This window comes from Sminthopsis crassicaudata, chromosome 5 (genome assembly GCF_048593235.1).
Source record: "Sminthopsis crassicaudata isolate SCR6 chromosome 5, ASM4859323v1, whole genome shotgun sequence".
NCBI lineage: Eukaryota > Metazoa > Chordata > Mammalia > Dasyuromorphia > Dasyuridae > Sminthopsis > Sminthopsis crassicaudata.
Window position 1 is genome coordinate 8,716,274 of NC_133621.1, and position 18,857 is coordinate 8,735,130.

Genomic DNA, 18,857 nt, shown 5'->3' on the forward strand with positions numbered 1-18,857 from the left:
TAATTGACAAATGACAAAAGGATATGAATTGAAAATTTTCAGAAGTCCAAGCTATCAGTAGTCATTTGAAAAAATGTGACAAATCACCATTAATTAAATACAAATTAAAACAAGTCTGAGGTACCATCTCATACCTAATAAATTGACTAACCTGACAGAAAAGGAAAATTACAAATGTTGGAGAGAATGTGAGAAAATAGGGACACTAAGACCCTATTGAAATTATGCCCTCATTCAACTATTCTGGAAAAGAAAAATCTAGAACTCTGTCCAAAGTGCTATGAAACTGCCTACCCTTTGATGTGGCAATACCGCTAGTCAGTCTGTCTCCCAAAGAGATCAAAGGAAAAGGAAAAAGATCTATATGTACAAAAATATTTTTAGCAACTCATTTTTGTGGTATATGATCCTGATGAAATACTATTGTGCTATAAGAAAGAATGAAGAGGATGATTTCAAAAAAAAAATGGGAAAAATGAAGAATTGATCCAAAGTAAAGTGAGCAGAACTAGTAGAATATTATACACAGGAACAGTAATATTGTAACTATGATTAACTGTGAAAGGCTTAGCTATTCTCGGCAATACGGTGATCCAAGACAATCCTTTAGGACTCATGATGAAAAATGCTATTCATCTCTGGGGAAAGAATGGATGAATTCTGAGCACAAACTGAAGTATATATTTTTTTGCTTTCTTTGTGTTTTTTCTTCTTTCTTTGCAGCATGAATAATATGGAAATCTGTTTTACATAACTTCACATGTGTAATTCATACAATATTGCTTGCCTTTTCAAGGGAGGTAGGAGGGGAAAAGATAATTTGGAACGCAAAATAAAAAAAAAGTCAAATAAAGTATGTGTGTATTTGTCTGTACATATGCATATGTGTATATATAATTCTCCACATGCTTATGTGTGTGTGCATATGTGTACTATGTTTGTACTGCCGGCAATTTTGGGCTCTCCCTCCCTTGCTGGATGTCTTAGAGCAGAAGCTGAATCGCCATTTGCTGCTTGTCCGGGCTAGTTGAGTGAGGGCTCCTTTGCTGTTTGAGCTGGGTCTGATCTTTGGTTCTCATCCAACTGTTTGGACGTGCCGCTCTTTGATGGACACTACTTATTCCTTGATCATCAAGCCAAGTTAGTTCAACAAGTGTTAAACATTCGCTTTGTGCAGACATTGTCCTAGGTACGAGATGTAAGAGAGAAGGGAGATAGCGGCTGCCCTTAAGAAGGTTCTGCTCTGCTGGAAGTGGGTCTGGGTGATGTGTATTCTCCTTAAGGATCAGAGAAGTCTTTGTATAGAGTCTAATCTTGGAGGGAACTCTGTATTCCAAGAGGCAGAGGCAGGGAGAGGGGCAGGCAGGGACGGCAGCTGCCTCGATGTTGAGGGGGGCAAGGGCTGCCTTTTAGGAGGCTGGTCTAGTTTGACAGGAATGTCGGTTGCATGCAGGGGAGTAGCTTTGGATGAGGTGGCTTGAAGCCAGACTATGCAGGGGTTTCAATTCAAAAAAGAAGAACTGGGGAATCAATAAAGCTTCTATCCTAGAGGCAACTGGTAGCCCAGTGGCTAGAGCTGGGCCTAGAATGAGGAAGACCTGAATTTAAATCTTACCTCAGATCCTTACTGTGACTTGGGCAAGCTATTAACTACTCTCTGCCTCAGTTTCTTCATCTGTAAAAAGAGCATCATGATAGCACTTGCCTGCTAACATTGTTGTGAAGATCAAATGAGATAATAGTTGTTAAATGCTTAGTGGCTGGCACATAATAGGGATTATATAAATGTTTGTTCCTTTCTACTCCCTTCCCCACCTTTTTCTGTTTAAACTGATTGCTTTCTTTCATTTCATGTTTGATGGAAGACCAGTGTTTTACTGAATTACTTCTCTTGCTCGGTTCCATGGCAGTTCCCTTTCAAGTTTATCGCTTTTCTTTGACCCACTTAATCCAAAGGTTTATTCTTAGAGGCCATTTATTTCAGCCCCATCATTTTAAGTTGAGGAAAGCGAGAGGTGGAGAAACCCCCATAAGGCCACAGAGAGAGAGAGAGTACGTGGCAGTCAGAATTCTGGCCGCCATCCAGCATTGTTTCTGTTTTCAGCTTCCAGGGCGCAGCTTTGTCCACAGAGCTGGAACAGGCAATGTTTGCATGCCCATCAAGCAGGGCAATAGGGGCCCAACATGCTTCTTCATTTAAAGAGGGAGGAAGTGGCAGGAACAGGATTTTGAAATCTATATCCCTGCTGAGATGTGCATTATGATTGTAAATGTGGACCGGTAGCAACTAGGGAGGAAGCTCTGTGATGGCCAACTTTGTTGTTTCAAAGATCCTGAATGGTCTGAGTGCACTTGGATCTCACCAAATTCAGCACCCTAAGAAGAAGCTCCGTTCCCCTGACCCTAGTTACATTCTTTGGGTGAATGCTTTTCTGTCTGGTAAACTTGATTTTGTCTGATTTTGACACTCACCGAGTGTACGTAAATGACTCCTGGGTTTTTGTGAAGCTTCTTCCTAAAGCTCAGGCTCTCAAAGATGCCTTTGCTGTCCCCTCAGCTTCAGTCATCATCCCGTGTGACTCGGTTCTTTGTTCCTTTGTCCCCTGCAGTGGAAGTGAAGTCAGAGGTTCCTGTGACTCTGGACCCCGTCTCCCCCTTGGACCTGAGGACGGATCTCAGAATGATGATGCCCATGGTAGACCCTGTGCTCCGGGAGAAGCAGCTGCAGCAGGAACTGCTCCTCATCCAGCAGCAGCAACACCTGCAGAAGCAGCTGCTCATCGCCGAGTTCCAGAAGCAGCATGAAAACCTGACGAGGCAGCACCAGGCTCAGCTCCAGGAGCACATCAAGGTAGCCCACGTTCTCTTCCCCCCATCCTGCTTTGGGGAGGGAGGGGCTCATGACCAGTCATCAAGGGGGGGGCTCAGAGAATGGGCGGCACCCCAGGTGTATATCAGGGAAAGCTGCCTCAATTATGCAATTCACAGGAAACATGACTTTTTCTGAAGGATGGCAATTTATCTGGGAACCTTATGGGTCACCAGCAGCAGAGAAGCATGTGAATAATGAGAGAGATTCTATCTATCTCCCATGTATGGAACAACTTCTTTGATGAATTTATTCTTATTTTGTGAAAAAGCAATTAAAAACCTGCCTATTCTCCATTTCCCATCATTCCCATCTTGAGAAAGAAAAAAAAACGAATCCTCCATTGATAAATTCCTGCATCGGTCACGTCCAAAAATACATCTCGGGGGAATCTGTCCCCTCTGTCAATAAGGGAATGGTGGGTTTTATCTGGAGTTCTTCTGGAACTGTGATTGGCCCGGGGGTTCACCTTTCCAATATTCTTGCTATGATATAGGCGGTTCTCCTTCCGCCTTCACAATTCATCTAATCCTTCTCTAAGACTGTCCTCTTCATCATTTTAAGAGCATGTTAGCATCCTGTCACTTTTCTATTCAATGCCATTTTCGTCCATTCCCCAGTTGTTGGACATCCATCACTTTCCCGTTGCTTTTTCTCACATCAGTGATGGCTCCTTTACTTCCCAGATGAGGAAACTGAGGCTTCAGCAAACTAAAGACTGGCTCAGGTTATGCAGTGCACTTGACAGGATGGTGTAGGAGAAAAGGGGCTATGTGGGGAATCACAGACCTTTGTACGTTACTTAAAGCTTGTTAGCCATGCTTCTTCTTACTGCTAATATTAAAAATAACAAGCACCACAGTGATGATGACAATAACGAGGATGATGAGAGAGATGCTGGGATGCAGCACACAGGAACCTGGTCTTTGAGTTGCTTCATTGCTTCCCTTTCCTTATTGCAAAGGAGTATGGGTTTGACTATGGGTCCTAGAGCTTTCTCTCTCTCTCTCTCTTTTTTCTTTCAATTTTGGATCCTTTTCCCTTTGTTATGGTCTCTTTGGAACATGACCCAGTAGAAACACTGCTAGAGCAAAGGGTATGCACAGTTGATAGCCCTTTGAACATAGATCCAAATTGCTCTCCAGAATAGTTGGATCAGTATACAACTCCACCAACAATCAGTGTCCCAGTTTTCCCACATCCCCTCCGACATTCATCATTATCTTTTTCTGTCCTCTTAGCCAATTTAAGAGGTATGTACTTCAGAATATTTTTTTTTCATGTGCCTAAAAATGGCTTTAATTTCCTCATCTGAAAATTGTCTGTTCATATCCTTTGACTCTTTATCAATTGGAAAATTGTCCTTCTTTCTCAAAGAAGACTAATGCCTTGACTTGCTTGAGCTTGAATTGGATTTAAGTGAAATATAATTGTGCAAAGTCATCAGCCTCAACCTCTCCTCTGGAGCTTTTTCTAGCTCTAATGCAGTCATCCCACAATTTCCATTTAAGGGGGCTACCCAGCAATCATATCCTATTGGATGTGCACAGCCCCTCTGGAATTGGTGGGGTCTCTGAGGGATGGCCCTGCCATGGAGTCCTCAAAGAAAGACCCAAAAAAGGCCAAGCCTTTGGGTGACCATGCTGATTCTCTGGAGGAAGGAGACTCCTTCTCTTACTCTTGAGGCTCCATTGTCAGGTTCCTCCCGAGGCGTTTTTTGGTCATATTTTTGGCAGAGGAAATGTCACCAGAGAAAATGTTAGCTTCTTGAGGGCGGGAAATATTTTGATTTTGTCTTTTACTGCCACTAGAGACCATTGTGTCTGCCATACAACTGGTGCTTAATAAATGCTTGTTGATTGGGACTAAGACATTAGACAAGTACAGAAACAAACAAATTAGGAAGGTGGTTACTAATTGGGAGTGCACAGGATGAAGAGAACTTCTGCAGATGGCACCAGCCACTGTGACTAAGAGAAAAGGGGTCACATCAGGGACCTGGGTTTGACTCCTGAGTATGCTACTTAAAGCTTGTTAGCTTTGGGGGATGGGAGAGTCCCCTGGTTGGTAGGGATTATGGGAAGTTCCCATTTTCATCCAGTGTCTACTGCCGCTGTCCCATTGCTCAGCCCTGCTGCCTGTGAAGATGCGGAAGGGCTGGGAGGGAGCTCTGGGCCCCTGGCACAAGCCTCCAATTTCACTGATGAGAAAAGGGACACTTTGAAGGGTAAAAAGACTTGCCCAAGATTTTACAGGAAGTGAGTACCAGGGCCAGGCCTGGCACCCCAAACCTTTGACTCCAAATCCAGCTCTCCTTCCAGCATTCTGTGACAGCCTGGGAGGGGCCATTTCCTCTGCAGCTCCCTTGAGTCTCAGCTGTGGGGCTTGCTTTTGAAATTATTCACAGATCCAATCAAAAAGAGATACTCACACACACGTGTGTGTTCACACTTACACATACCCAGACTCATGCACACCCATGTGCACATGTCCATATGGTTAACACACACACACACACACACACACACACACACACACACACACACACACATTCTGATGGGTCTGAGACAAATTCTGTGAAAAAGCTCCTCTGTGAAGCCCGTGGGCCACCCACTTTGGACAAGTTGAAATTCAGGGGAGTCCGAATGGTGGGTTTCAATCTCCTTTGAATCTTCTTCTGGGTACGGAGTAAAGAAGGCAGAATTTTAGACTTAAAGTGAGGGAGACAGCGAGCAGCTACCTCTGGGGGGATGTAGCCATCTCCATGTCTGCCATCCATCCTCCATCCTCCTCCTTGGCCAGAGTTCTAGCTCAGGACCTAAAGACAAGGGGACAATACCAGGAAGTTCATTGGGCTGACAAGCAAGGGAAAGAATAAGGGCCACAAATAATGTTTAGCAGTGTGCTTTGGTTGCCAGGCTTGGTTCTTGGCGATTGCCTTTAATGGGCAGTTTTGTAATGAGGTGAGCCCACTGGAGGGCTGCTGTACCAAAGAGGGGACGGCTGAGTGGGGGAGGTTAGACGTACAGGTCTGCCGCAGTGTTTGGGAACAATTTTCTCATGAACTGCCCAGATCCAAATTGGCGGGATTGGAATTTTGTCTCTCTGTTGGCCCGTTTCCACTGATTTACTCAGATTTCACCAACCTATTCTGTTCTTTTCTACCTTTTTCATTGAACCAAGATGATTTAGTTATTTATTTTTAGTTAATCAAATTTAGTTATCAGAATAAACTTCATGCATGCAATATGTTGGCCAACCACTTCCTTTTCTTTCTCTTTTCCCTTTATTTCTTTCTCTTTGTATCCCCCATTCTTCCCTTTTTCTTCTTCCTGTCTCCTCCCCCTCTTTCACTCGCTCTCACTTCTTTCTCTTCCTCTCTTCTCTCTTTTCTTTCTTCTCTCCCGTCTTTCTCTCTCTCCTCATTCTCTTTCCCTTCCCCTTTGGTACTCAGCTTTGGGTTCATTAACCAAGAAGTGCAGAGTTCTATGGCAGCCCAGATGGGGGAAGACTCCAGTTTGGCCAACGGCAGGAGGACCCCAGCATGTTCCAAACTCTCATGTCTTTCTCTTCTCGCAAGTTGCAACAGGAACTTCTAGCTATAAAGCAGCAACAGGAACTTCTGGAGAAGGAACAGAAATTGGAGCAGCAGCGGCAGGAGCAGGAGGTGGAGAGACACCGGCGGGAGCAGCAGCAGCTTCCCCCTCTCCGAGGCAAGGAGAGAGGGCGAGAAAGTAAGAGGCTTGGCCCAGAGAGCTCCATCTTCCCCTCAGCTTGATGTGTGCATCCTGTCCCCCTTCCCTAGCTTTGGGCGTGGCTTATTCTCACTCAGAAAAGAATCTGGTGAGGAAAAAAGGAGACAAATCTCATATTTGTGAAAAAAATCAGTGAAAGATGAGACTTTTAAATGTAAAGCTGCATTAATTGGCATTATTTTCACAGTCTCTGAGTGCACTAAAAAGTGAGCCCGTGTTAATTTTGAATGATTTGAGTTCTAAATCGGACTGTATTTTGGTATCTTTCCATGGAGAGATCTATATCATCAGTCCCATTTCACCCCCTCTCTCCCAGTGTCAGGATTTTCTGCAGTCCCCCCTGCTCTAGGGGCTTCCAGGGCTCGGACTTTGGGGAGACCAAAGGAGACTCCTTGTAAAGTGACGTCCACAAGAGGGAGACAGATACAAATAATTCCCAAGTGAAACCAGTTTAAAAACAAGTTGATGCAGAGAGGTTTGAGCTAGAGATGCTGCCCACAGCTGTCCCCCCCTTGTAAGGGACAAGCAGAATTAGCTATTAAAAGCCTAACGGTGATCCGAGGTGGAGAGAATTAGCCGTGCCTGGTAAAATATTGAGAAATAAGCAAATTATCCTTTTTTAAAATAAATGAACTTGACAAATCTATGGATGCTCCGTAATAGAAATAGAGGAGAAATCTAAAAAAGGTGATCCCTCTTCCCCCAAACTTCTGGTTCTGAAACTTCCCTTCCCCTAATGCACCTCTTTTCCAAGTTAAGTTTGTTTGGATCCGAAAGCCACTTTCTTCGCAGAAGTTAAGCTGTTTGCTGCTTGGGTTGTGTTTTGCCATTTTGAATTTCTTTGAACGTTCTCGGGGAAGGAGAGCGGACCCCGGCTCAGATGTTGTGTGTGTTTGTGTGGCACAGGAGCTGTGGCCAGCACCGAGGTGAAGCAGAAACTTCAGGAGTTCCTGCTGAGCAAGTCGGCCACCAAGGACTCTCCCACTAACGGAAAGAACCATTCCGTGAGCCGCCACCCCAAGCTCTGGTACACGTAGGTTTTCGCATCTCGCTGTTTTTCTTTTTCTTCGTCCCTCCATGCTTCCCATCCTTAATTGGCTTTGGCAGGTGCCCTGGAACTTCAAAATCAAAGCCCACAGCCTCAGGGTAAAGCCCACAGGTTACATGGGTGAGGAGAGCCACTGGGAAATATTTCCTCCAGAAGAGATAAGTGATGAGTTGTTTGGGAGTGGTCGAGGAACTTAACTCACAAACTACCTCTGGCCCATAGAATAACTCACTTGACAAAGTGGGATTTTGTGTAAATTCATAGGTTGAATGAATTAGGACAGTAGTAAACCTGTTCTGGATTTAAAATCTATGATACTTTTATTTTAACAATTAAAAATATTCTTCTTGAAAAAAATATCTGCAGCAATTAAATTTGGTTTTGTGTTTTGAAATGATGTGGTTTCAAACTCTCAAAGAATAAGGCAGAAATGTTCTCATAATGGAGAGCCTCTGATGTGTTTATATTTCTGCGACTGAAACGAACCGAGAGGGTAAAATGATTTCCTCATTTAATTGGGCCTGTGTTTTTAGGGCGGAGTCCTTTAGCTGAAGGATGAGGGCTATATTGTTAAATATTATTATACCTTAAGAAAGTGTATTTAAAAAAAATTGCTCCTCTTTTTGTTTTAATAAAAATCAAAAAAGAAAGAAAGTGGCTGACCAATTTTAGACATCCCAGCTTGTGTGTTTAATAACCTTCACATCAGACCCCGCCTGATGAAGATTTGGCTTATCCCGCTCCAGAATGCTTCCTGGGACTTCCCTTTTCCACTGAGATATATTGTTTACCATTTAATGCAGTCACTTAGTAGACAATCTCATGTAAAAAAAAAAAAAGACACCCCTATCAAATGCAAAGACCCATAGTAGTTTAGTATGAAAGAAGAATAACTTCCTTGTTCTGCCGAATGGAGAAAAAGAATATGTGAGGATAGTGTGAGGACTTAACATCCACTGAAAGGCCCCACCATGGACAAGCCAGCCCAAGCTGACTTAGATTGCATTTTTTGCACAATTTGCAGTTGTACATATAATTTGAGTTACCTGATCAGACTCATCTTGGCCAATAAACATTTATTAAGTGCCTATTGTATGCCAATTACTGTAGTAAACATTGGAGGAAAAAAAAAACACAAAATGAAAATCCATCCTTGCTGTTAGGGGAGCTTACTTTCTCCTTGGTAAGGGTGGATGGGAAGAGAGAAACATCATCGAAATATATAAACAGGATCATTTAAGGAGGTGTAAGGATAGGAGGGAAGCAGGTATGATAGATAACTGGGGAATGTTTTCAGTGGAGATAACTCATAATGTGGAGCAGCATTTTTGTCTGAAGCTATTAGATATAAAAGTGGTTTAGTTTGTTTTTATAAAATGAGATTTAAAAAAATATATATACATATATACATATACATATATATACATATACATACATCTCTCTCTATATATATCTATATCTGTCTCTATATCTATATCTATATCTATATATATCTATATATAGATATATATCTATATTTATATAGATATATATCTATATACAGATATATATCTATATTTATATATATAAAATAAAACATGCCCTTGTTTGGCAGATCTTTTCAATAGATTTAGAGCTTTTCCCAGGCCATCTCAGCTGGACTTATCATAAATATAAAATATTAAAATAAGAAAAAATGATGCTGACTAGCATTTCTACTGTGTTTAGGTTTTCAAAAAGCTTTACATGTGCTATCCCATTTTATCCTTCCAACAGCCATGTCAGTTAAATTAAGGTCATCAGTCCCATTTTGCAAATGAAGAAACCAAGGCTTAATCACTGGCCCAGATCCTAACTCCAGCATTTGATCTACTTTGCTACAAATTTATGGTGTATTTTTTCCTAATGAAACTACATGCTATTGGAGTGATTGTTTTAACCAGAATTAGTCTGGGAAATATGAAATAAATAAGGGTCTGCACTGATCTTCAAGCTTCTCAAAGCACGGAGCTCACATCTTTCTGATATGGCCCTTTTTTTTTTTTTTTTTTTTTTTTAAATCAAGGCATATCCACAGTGCTTAATTCTGTTAGAAGAGCAGCTGGTTAGTAAACTTTTCTAAGGCACGAAGCTGCTATTCTTGCCAGGAAAATAGAGGTATATCCCACTCCTTCTCACTCTGCTTAATGATACGTGGTTATTGATATGATTATTTTTGAAAAGTTACATTGAAGTAACCTCATTCTCTTTTATCAAATTTCTATGCCTCCAAAATAGAAATACTCTTTTTCCCCCTTTCCTAGTGTGTTTCTTTAGAGAAACATAAAATGTACATCGCAATTGAAAGTCTCTCCACAAGATCTCTGGTGAAACTAACCACTTTGCACGATCCTTTTCCCAACTACACAATGGGCATTCTTGGGGATCCTGTAGGATGGAGGCTCTTTGGGGGCGCCTGCTGAGTTACTAAAGGTTTGTGAAACGCAATCGGACATGGCTGTTCTGTGATGCATCATCCCATGAGAAGTGGTCAGGTGAGGTCATGGCTTGTCCCTCCATCAAAAAGTAAAGCTCTGACTACAGTCGTGTCATTAAGCGGAGAGTGTGTCCGACGAGTAGCGTCTGCTCTGTCTCACGCGAGACCTGAAGTGCTGCTGACTGGTGACTTTATCTGTGTTTGGCAGGGCGGCTCACCACACCTCCCTGGATCAAAGCTCTCCACCTCTGAGCGGAACCTCACCGTCCTACAAATACCACTGCCTGGAGCACAGGACACGAAAGATGACTTCCCACTGCGGAAAACTGGTGAGTAGATTTAACAAAGAGGCTTCCAAACTCAACTCATGGAGGCAAGTGACGTGATTACAGGGGGAGGAGGGAGAAGAGACAGATTTTTAACCCGATAGCTATATCTATATCTATATCTATATCTATCTATCTATCTATCTATACATACATACACACATATATGTATGCTCACATATATATATACATAGATATAGCATGTGTGCATGAATACATACATAAATATCACACACAAACATATATATATACATATATATGAAATCCTATAGAATATGTATGCTTTGAATATTCAATTTTGAGGTGTTCCTGAAACTAGCTTTGGTTGCCATTTTAATTTCGATCATGTTTCTAAGATAATTTTTTATTTTCAAATTATTTTCATTACCTGGCTTGACATAGGCCTATAAAGTCTTGTCTGAGTCCTTTTTTGGATAACATTCAAGTGTTCAAAAGTCCCATGATAGAATGAAACTGAAATGGTTTCCTTAGCAGCTATAATGTGTGCATCCTCAGTGACTTGGGCTCTTCACTATCTAGTGACTGTAGGATTCACTCCAGTTAGAAGAAAGGAATAATGGGTAGGGATGAGAAAAAAAAATTCTTTCCTTTTCCTTCTTGTTAAATCTCTTTGAATAATGAGGGGTTTATAAGTTCCCCTTTCAGTGAGGAAGAAAGGAAAGCCAGAGAGGCTGACCGATTTGCCCATCAATTTTGTAGGAAATGTAACTCTGGGAAATCCTTTGTTCACAAGATCAGAATAAATTAGATGGGAAAACTGTTTAGAATTCATGTGCTAACCTTGTTTAGATGCTATTTCTCTCACTTTCTGTTTCTTTAAGTGAAGCAATAAACATATGTATATAGATATGTATTTATGCCTTTTATTCAAATGGGTTAAAAAGCCTTTCCCATATAAGCTTCCATATGACATGGCAGCTCCTGAGGATGTAAAATTTAAAAAATATTCTCTTTCGTCCATATATTCTGAGAATCCATTGTTTGAAAAAATATTGTTCTTCTTGTCTTACTTAGGCCATGAGTTTGCAGGGGTTTAATCCTGTGTATAATTTCATACGTAACATATAAAACAGGACAAATACATGTGAAAGTTCTTTGCATTCATTTCTCTTCAGTAGTTTGGAAGCTCTTTGATTTAGTTCATAAGTGCCTCCTTTAGCCCTTCAAAAATAATCTTGAATCACTCATAAATAAAAAGAGAAAAAAACAAACAACCAAATAAATCAACACACTGAACGGAATGGTCATCCTATGTAAGTAGTGTTCTACACTCATAATCCCCCACCTTTGCAAGGCTAGTGGTCTGCTCAGATCTTCTCTGTGTTGTCAGATTTGTTCATTATAATTTGCTAGTGTTTGTTGTGCATCATGTGGTTGTGGCTGCTGCATTGTGGTAGTTTCTCTCAATTCTGCTTCCTTAGCGCTTCGTAAATTCATATAAGTCTCTCCATAGCTCTCTGGATTCTGCAGCTATGTTTATATGTTATGATCCTTCATAAGCATGACACTAGTAAGTGCTTAATAAATGCTTGCTGACTGCTGACATTTCTTGCAGCGGGCACATTAATGCACTGTTGTAGTCATGTACCACACATGCATGTCTCTAAGCAGAAACTATTTTGTTAAATTGATCATTAAGCAATTATGGAGCAGCTTCTGGGTATCAACCCTGTCCTAGGCACTGGGAGGGGGAGGTGTGTAAGAAAGGTTAAAGACACCTGTCCTGCTCCTGGGAAGTTGTGTAGCTTCTCTTTTCTTTTTAGGTAGAGCCTCTTTCTAAGTAAGACTCAAAAAAGGTTTCATGTAGTAGAGAAGAGCTGTTTTATACATCATGATTCAAGTCGAGCCAACGTGCATTTATTAAGCTCCTAGTTTGTGCCAATCGCTGCTGGCACAGTTTCTGTTTCTGATTAGACAAAACTCCTTTCCACACGGGCCTGAGTGTGTGTCTGTATGCTCAGGTACACACATATACACACTCACACACACACACGTACACACGCACACACACACATGTACACACGCACACACACACACACACCAATTTCATTATTGCCGAATACATTCAATGAGGCAAGATCTAGAGAAGAGGTAAGTTTGTGGGGATTTATGCCATTGGAAGCTTCCTGTGTCCATAGAAGTCTGCTTTTGGGCTGGACAGAATTGCCCTGTTCCTCTGTAGGGGTTATTGATGGAGACGGGGAGGCTGCGGCCTGGGGTCTTAGGGCCATGACTGGCATTTAGGAATGCAAGGGGACACTGAAAGAAAACACTGGCCCCTGATGCAGGAGGCTGCCGATGAGTGATACGGTTACAGGCGCGGGGGAAAGCCCGGCCCCTGCTGTGCCTCAGCCTTTGAATGGGTCTCCATCTCCAGGAGGCCGAAAGCCGATGGCGAGGCTGGTTCTGATGTTGAAAAAAAGCGGCATTTGAAACCAGTAAGCATCCATAGGGACAAGCCCGACAAACTGCTATCTGCTGCCGCCAAGGGAGAAAGAGCAGCTAGAAATGCAGAGTGTGGGCTCAGCCGTCTCCATGAGAACTGCTTTGGGACAAAAGAGGCAAACCCAATGTAATTTGTTTTCTCTGTGACAGCAGACATTGTAGATTTACTATCTGACAAGGTCCCTTTCTTCCTTCCTTCCTTCCTTCCTTCCTTCCTTCCTTCCTTCCTTCCTTCCTTCCTTCCTTCCTTCCTTCCTTCCTTCCTTCCTTCCTTCCTTCCTTCCTTCCTTCCTTCCTTCCTCTCTTTCTTCCTCTCTTTCTTCCTTCATTCATTCCTCTCTTCCTTCCTTCCTTCCTTCCTCTCTTCCTCTTTCCCCTTACTCCCTCCCTTCCTTCCTCACTCCCTCCTCCCTCTTTCCTTCTTCCTTCCCTCCTTCCTTCCTTCCTTCATCCCTTCTTTACTTCACCCTTTCCTTTCCATCCTCCCTCCCTTTCTTTATTTCTTTCTTCCTCCCTCCCTCCTTTCCTTCCTTTATCCCTTCCTTCCCTTCTTTTCATGCCTCCTTCTTTTCTTTTTTTCTTTCTTTTTCTCTGTTGGGCTTAGATGCAGAATGTGTGTGCTGAGCTAGGGATTCATGTTGAAAAGTGGGGAGGGGACCGGGGTGCGGGGCTGGGACACGCTCTTTCCTCCTTTTTTCAGCAGGAAAGAGCTTGCTTTGCTTTCTCTTCCCTCTCCTTCACAGTCTGTGATTGAAAGGACAGCGTGGCTGTCTGTCGATCCCAAAACCTTCTTCAGACATTGTGACAGTTCAGTTCTCACGCAGCTGTTAATGCTTTCATAACTCTGCAGGGGGTTCCAAATATTCTTTAATTCAATTCCCATTGTCTGTGTAAGAGAAGCAGGCTATAATTCAGGGCAGATGTTTTGGGTGCGTGATATAAAATGCCCAACCAGATACTTTGTTAATTAAAAGTGGACCGCGCCGTCTCAATGCATGAAAAATACAAATTATACACACATACACATCCATGCAATACACCTGTACACAGAGGAAATAGACATATGTGTATAAAATGCACATGCTCACAATTGTGCGTGTTTTAACACACCTAGGGTAAGTAGAGAGCCAGTGGTACCAGGGGTTAGCATGGAAAGGTTTTAGGCAGTGACCAGTGACTTTATTTGAAAATATGTTCTATATGAGTTTTATGATCTCGGTGACATTTGGGGTTTTATTTAAGAAAGAATCTATTTAAATCTGAACCAAGTATTAAAAGGAACTAAAATAAATAGTAAAGTTTGCCAGATGATGAAGACTGGGATCACAAAGGCCTTTGAGCCGAGTCTTGATCCTTTGTCCCGACAAAGCCCATTCAGCTCCTTCCCAGATTCAGGAAAAAACCTGTGCATGGAAACTGACAAGACAGACCCCTATTGAGGATAACTGAGGTCTTGGGACTTAACTCTGCTTTTGCTGACATCAGCACTGAATTCCCCAAAATTATTGGGCAGATTTAGGGGAGAGAGGGCGGGGGTGGAGTGACAGGAACCAGTACAACACAATTTTGGTGACCCTGAGCTGATTAAAGTGACCACAGGGGCTTCCCTCTGGCAGTGGGGACAGATTGGAGCCGCCCCTGCCCCCCTGGGACGGTGTCAGACAATGATAGCCCAGGAGCGTCCGAGTTCCAGAAGGGCCATGGCCTGCAGAAATCTGACCTTTGTCACTCAGGGTGGACCTTTCCTTCCTTCCCCTGAGGGAGGGATCCTTGTGGCCACTGGCACTTGGAAGGACTTGGATATTTAAACTGGAGTCCTGGGATTTGTGTGCATTTTTGATGGTCTTTCCAAATCCTCCTTTTTGAAAATAAAAAACAAAACAAAACAAAACAAAAAAACATAACAACAGCATCATAAGCTGGTATCAGTATCTTTTACTCTTCTGTCATATATTTTCCCTTCCAGCAATCCATCTCTTATAACTATTTCTTTTTAATAAAGAAGGAAAAAAGCAGTTTTTCATAACCAATCACACATTAGCCGAGGCTGATGCTATATACGATAGTGGACACACGTGGTCCTTTATCTCTGTAAAGTAGAGAGGGAGGCACACTAAATCCCCTTTAAATTATAATTCCAAAGAGGAACAGAAAGTACTTTTCTGCCTGTTTTCTGACTAACCCAGAGTACAGCCCTTCAGCTGCCGGCCAAGGAAGGCGGTCGAGCTGATGCACGTTATGCTGTGTTAACTATATTTTCAGAGACCAAATAAAATAATCATGATCTCTTCTCATTCTAATTGCTCTCTTCAGAAGGGACATTGCCATACTCAAATACCTCTGGATGTCTTGTGTACAACAAAGACACAAAGAAATATGGATGTCGGCTCTCTCCATGTCTATATTTCTCATCCAGACTTTAGAATTTTAGACCAGCCCAATCTATGAAACATTTGCTGTGTGGACTACAGGAAGTCGTTGACTCTAAGCCCTGTGACCTCAGTTCACATCCTACTTTTGACACTTCTTGCCCGCAGGACTCTGGGTAAGTGACCTTCCCTCTCTGGGGTTCTTACTTAGAAGACAAGGGGTGGGGCTTTAGTGGAGGCCCCATCCAGCTTGAGATCTAGGGTTCATGGACCTCACCTGGCTCAGAATCATCTGCCCCAAACTCTCAATTTGGCTCTGGATAGATCACCCAGTTTTATTAATGTTACATAGAATTATAACCGTTGGGGATCTCAGAAAACCCCTCTCCCCCATTTTAAAGATTATGAAACTAAGATCTAGACAGCACTGAGATTCAAATCCAAGTTCTCTGGCTCAAAAGGCAGCGCTCTTTTCTATTTCACCACATCGCCTCCTGAATCTTCACCGTATTCTGTGGAGAGAAGGCCTCTGGCTTCGGAATTCTTGGCAGTCCTGTCGATTTTTCAGAGAATTTCTGCTTGTGTGGAAGCCCTGATCTGACCTAACTCTGTCAGCCTAAGTAAACAAACGCGTCATAAAGAGTCAGGGTACATTTTGGAGCCGATCTCGTGTCCCTTTGTGTTCCTCCATTCTCTCTTTGGGAACCTGGCCTTCCTCGGATGCCTGCAGCTCTTCTGCTGAATGGGCCGAGCAGGAGTAGCTGGCTGGCCTGCCTCTATTGCCGTGGAGCCCACGAGTCATATAAATCAGGCTTCTGGGCTAATGGGACCTCTCCAGCCTCATTAAAACATGCATTTTAATACCCAGAATCACCAGAACGCGGCTCAGAGATGGAAAGAATCCAAAAACGGGGCTCAGGTTTTGGAAGGCCCATTTCATTTTCCATGTGGACTAGTGGGAAATTGGGTGTGTATCATCTTATAAAAATTTGCCTTTCCCCAGTCTATTGTGGCAGTGGAGTATGGAGGAATCAGGGGATGTGAGAGGAAAGGTACTTCAGAAATCTTCCAGCCTGAGGTGAGAAGCCTTCTTTCATTAGAAAGCCAGAAGTTGATCCAGTGAGCCCCCACTGGGCCCCTAGAGGATCCAGCACTGTGTTAGTCATAGGCGTGATGGAGGGAAGAAAAAGATCAGATTTCTTTCTTACGGCGTGTTCATAGGAGCAGAAGGTGGGGGGTTGCTTTCCTGCACCTTTATTTAAAAAGGTAAGTTGCACTGATGATTTTTGTTTTGACATGAATATCATTTCCAGCCATGCCCTTGCCCCTTCCAAATGAGTTTTCCCTTGTAATAAAGAAAAACTTTTAAGCAAAACCAGCTGATGATACAGTGACAGCTTCTTATAAGGCATGCAGACTTCCATTCCCATAATCCCTTTTTATCTTTTCTTGGAGGCCAAGATTTGTCTTTACAGTTTCTCCATGTTGACTTCATCTTAGCGTGTTTGTCTTCATATGTAGTGGTCGCTGCTTCTGTTGACTTCAATCTGCATCAGTTCATAGGAGTCTTTACAAGTTTTTCTGAATTTCTCATGTTTTTAATAGCATCCTGGTATTCTGGTACATCATGGGCCACAATTTGTCCATTCTCCATTTGATTAATACCCATTATATGCCTAATTTCTTTTATTTTCCTATCATGTAGAGGGTAGCCACAAATGCTTTGGTCTGTCTGCCTATATCTATCTGTCTGTCTGATAACTATCTACCTACCTACTTACCTACCTACTTACCTACATTTCTTTTTTCCTTTCTTTCTTTATTCCTTTCTTCCTTTCTTCCTTTCTTCCTTCCTTTCTTCCTTTCTTCCTTTCTTCCTTCCTTCCTTCCTTTCTTCCTTTCTTCCTTCCTTCCTTCCTTCCTTCCTTCCTTCCTTCCTTCCTTCCTTCCTTCCTTCCTTCCTTCCTTCCTTCCTTCCTTCCTTCCTTCCTTCCTTTCTTCCTTTCTTCCTTTCTTCCTTCCTTCCTTCCTTCCTTCCTTTCTTTCTTTCTTTCTTTCTTTCTTTCTTTCTTTCTTTCTTTCTTTCTTTCTTTCTTTCTTTCTTTCTTTCTTTCTTTCTTTCTTTCTTTCTTTCTTTCTTTCTTTCTTTCTTTCTTTCTTTCTTTCTTTCTTTCTTCCTTTCTTTCTTCCTTTCTTCCTTCCTTCCTTCCTTCTTCCTTCCTTCCTTCCTTCCTTCCTTCCTTCCTTCCTTCCTTCCTTCCTTCCTTCCTTCCTTCCTTCCTTCCTTCCTTCCTATGTCTTACTGTCTATTTTTCTGCCAGTCCATCCACTTGTGTCCGTCTACCTCCCTACCTCCCTACCTCCCTACCTCTCTGCTCTATCTATTTATTTTTCTATATATCTATCTGTGTGATATTCTGTCGGTCTGTCTTTCTATCTCTGTCTGTCTACCTATTTACTTATCTATCTACATATCTGTGTGATTATCTATCTGTATCTCACTGCCTGTCTACCTATCTACCTATGTATCTATCTGTGAGATTGTCTGTGTGTCTGTCTCTGTATGTGTACGTGTATTTTTTCTTTTGTTTAAGCTCTTAGTGGTAGAGGCCCAGGAGTCCGATTTGTGAATCACAGATGTGGCATCCATTGACATTTACTGAAATTTGACAGAGTTCTGTGTCTTAGATCTTGGATGCCATGGAGTCCAAGCTCCTCAGTGAGGGGTGCCAGGATTTGCCCAGAGTTGCCTGGCGTGTCAGGGCCTGAGGTGGGAGTTTGAGTGCCGGACTCCGTGCAGTTCTGGCTTCTGAGGCAGAAGCAGCAGACATGACTCAGAGACTTGTTTGCTTCTGTCTACTGCGACCTTAGAACTGGGGCTGGAGTGTGTCATCCTTTCAGATTCCATACACTTGAGTCATGAGTGACCATAGGGATTTTCCCTGATCTGGGAGCCCCATGTGCACAGCAGAGGTGCTGGGGGCTCTTGTCTCACGGCTTCACAATTACTGGCGTCTCTTGGTGATGAAGGAAACTTAATTATTTGGAGAATGTCGGGAGAAGTCAGAACTCAGCTCTTCAGTTGTCTGCTAAGGTGCTTATGGTCCCAGTGGCTCCCTGGTTATTCTGATGTAGGTGTTCCTTGCAGGGATACAGATTGCAGCCCATCCCAGCTGACTCTTCCCTAATCTTCTTCCAAGTATGCCGTATTTTCCTGACATCACCCATGGCTTCTCATTGCTCTCATAACATCACCAGCTGAACTTTATTTAGTCACTCTCTGAGCCACTCAAGGTCGATCAGTGAATAGAGCTCTGGGCCTGGGGTCAGAAAAGCCTTATCTCCAATCTGGCCTCTGTTTCCTCATCTGTAAAATGGGGATCCTGATGGCGCCTCTTCCCAGGACTGTTGTGATATTAAATGAAGTGACATGTACAAAGTGCTTTGCAAGCCTTATAGCACTATATAAACACTAGCCCTTACTAGTGTTCTTCAGGGTTATCCTTATATATAATTCATACATAAATCCTTGTTTATAAAGTATCTATACCTTTCCATTGCCCTCATTA

The 18,857-nt window shown here is 42.6% G+C and overlaps 1 protein-coding gene across 1 annotated transcript in view; it reads left to right on the plus strand.

The window, feature by feature from the left end:
• Positions 1–18,857, plus strand: part of HDAC9 (histone deacetylase 9) — a 697,702-nt gene that overhangs the window by 263,656 nt on the left and 415,189 nt on the right. The window contains 5 exon segments of the mRNA XM_074268892.1: positions 2,610–2,851; positions 6,450–6,603; positions 7,531–7,657; positions 10,336–10,403; positions 10,406–10,456. Of these exon segments, the coding sequence (XP_074124993.1) occupies positions 2,610–2,851; positions 6,450–6,603; positions 7,531–7,657; positions 10,336–10,403; positions 10,406–10,456 (642 nt within the window).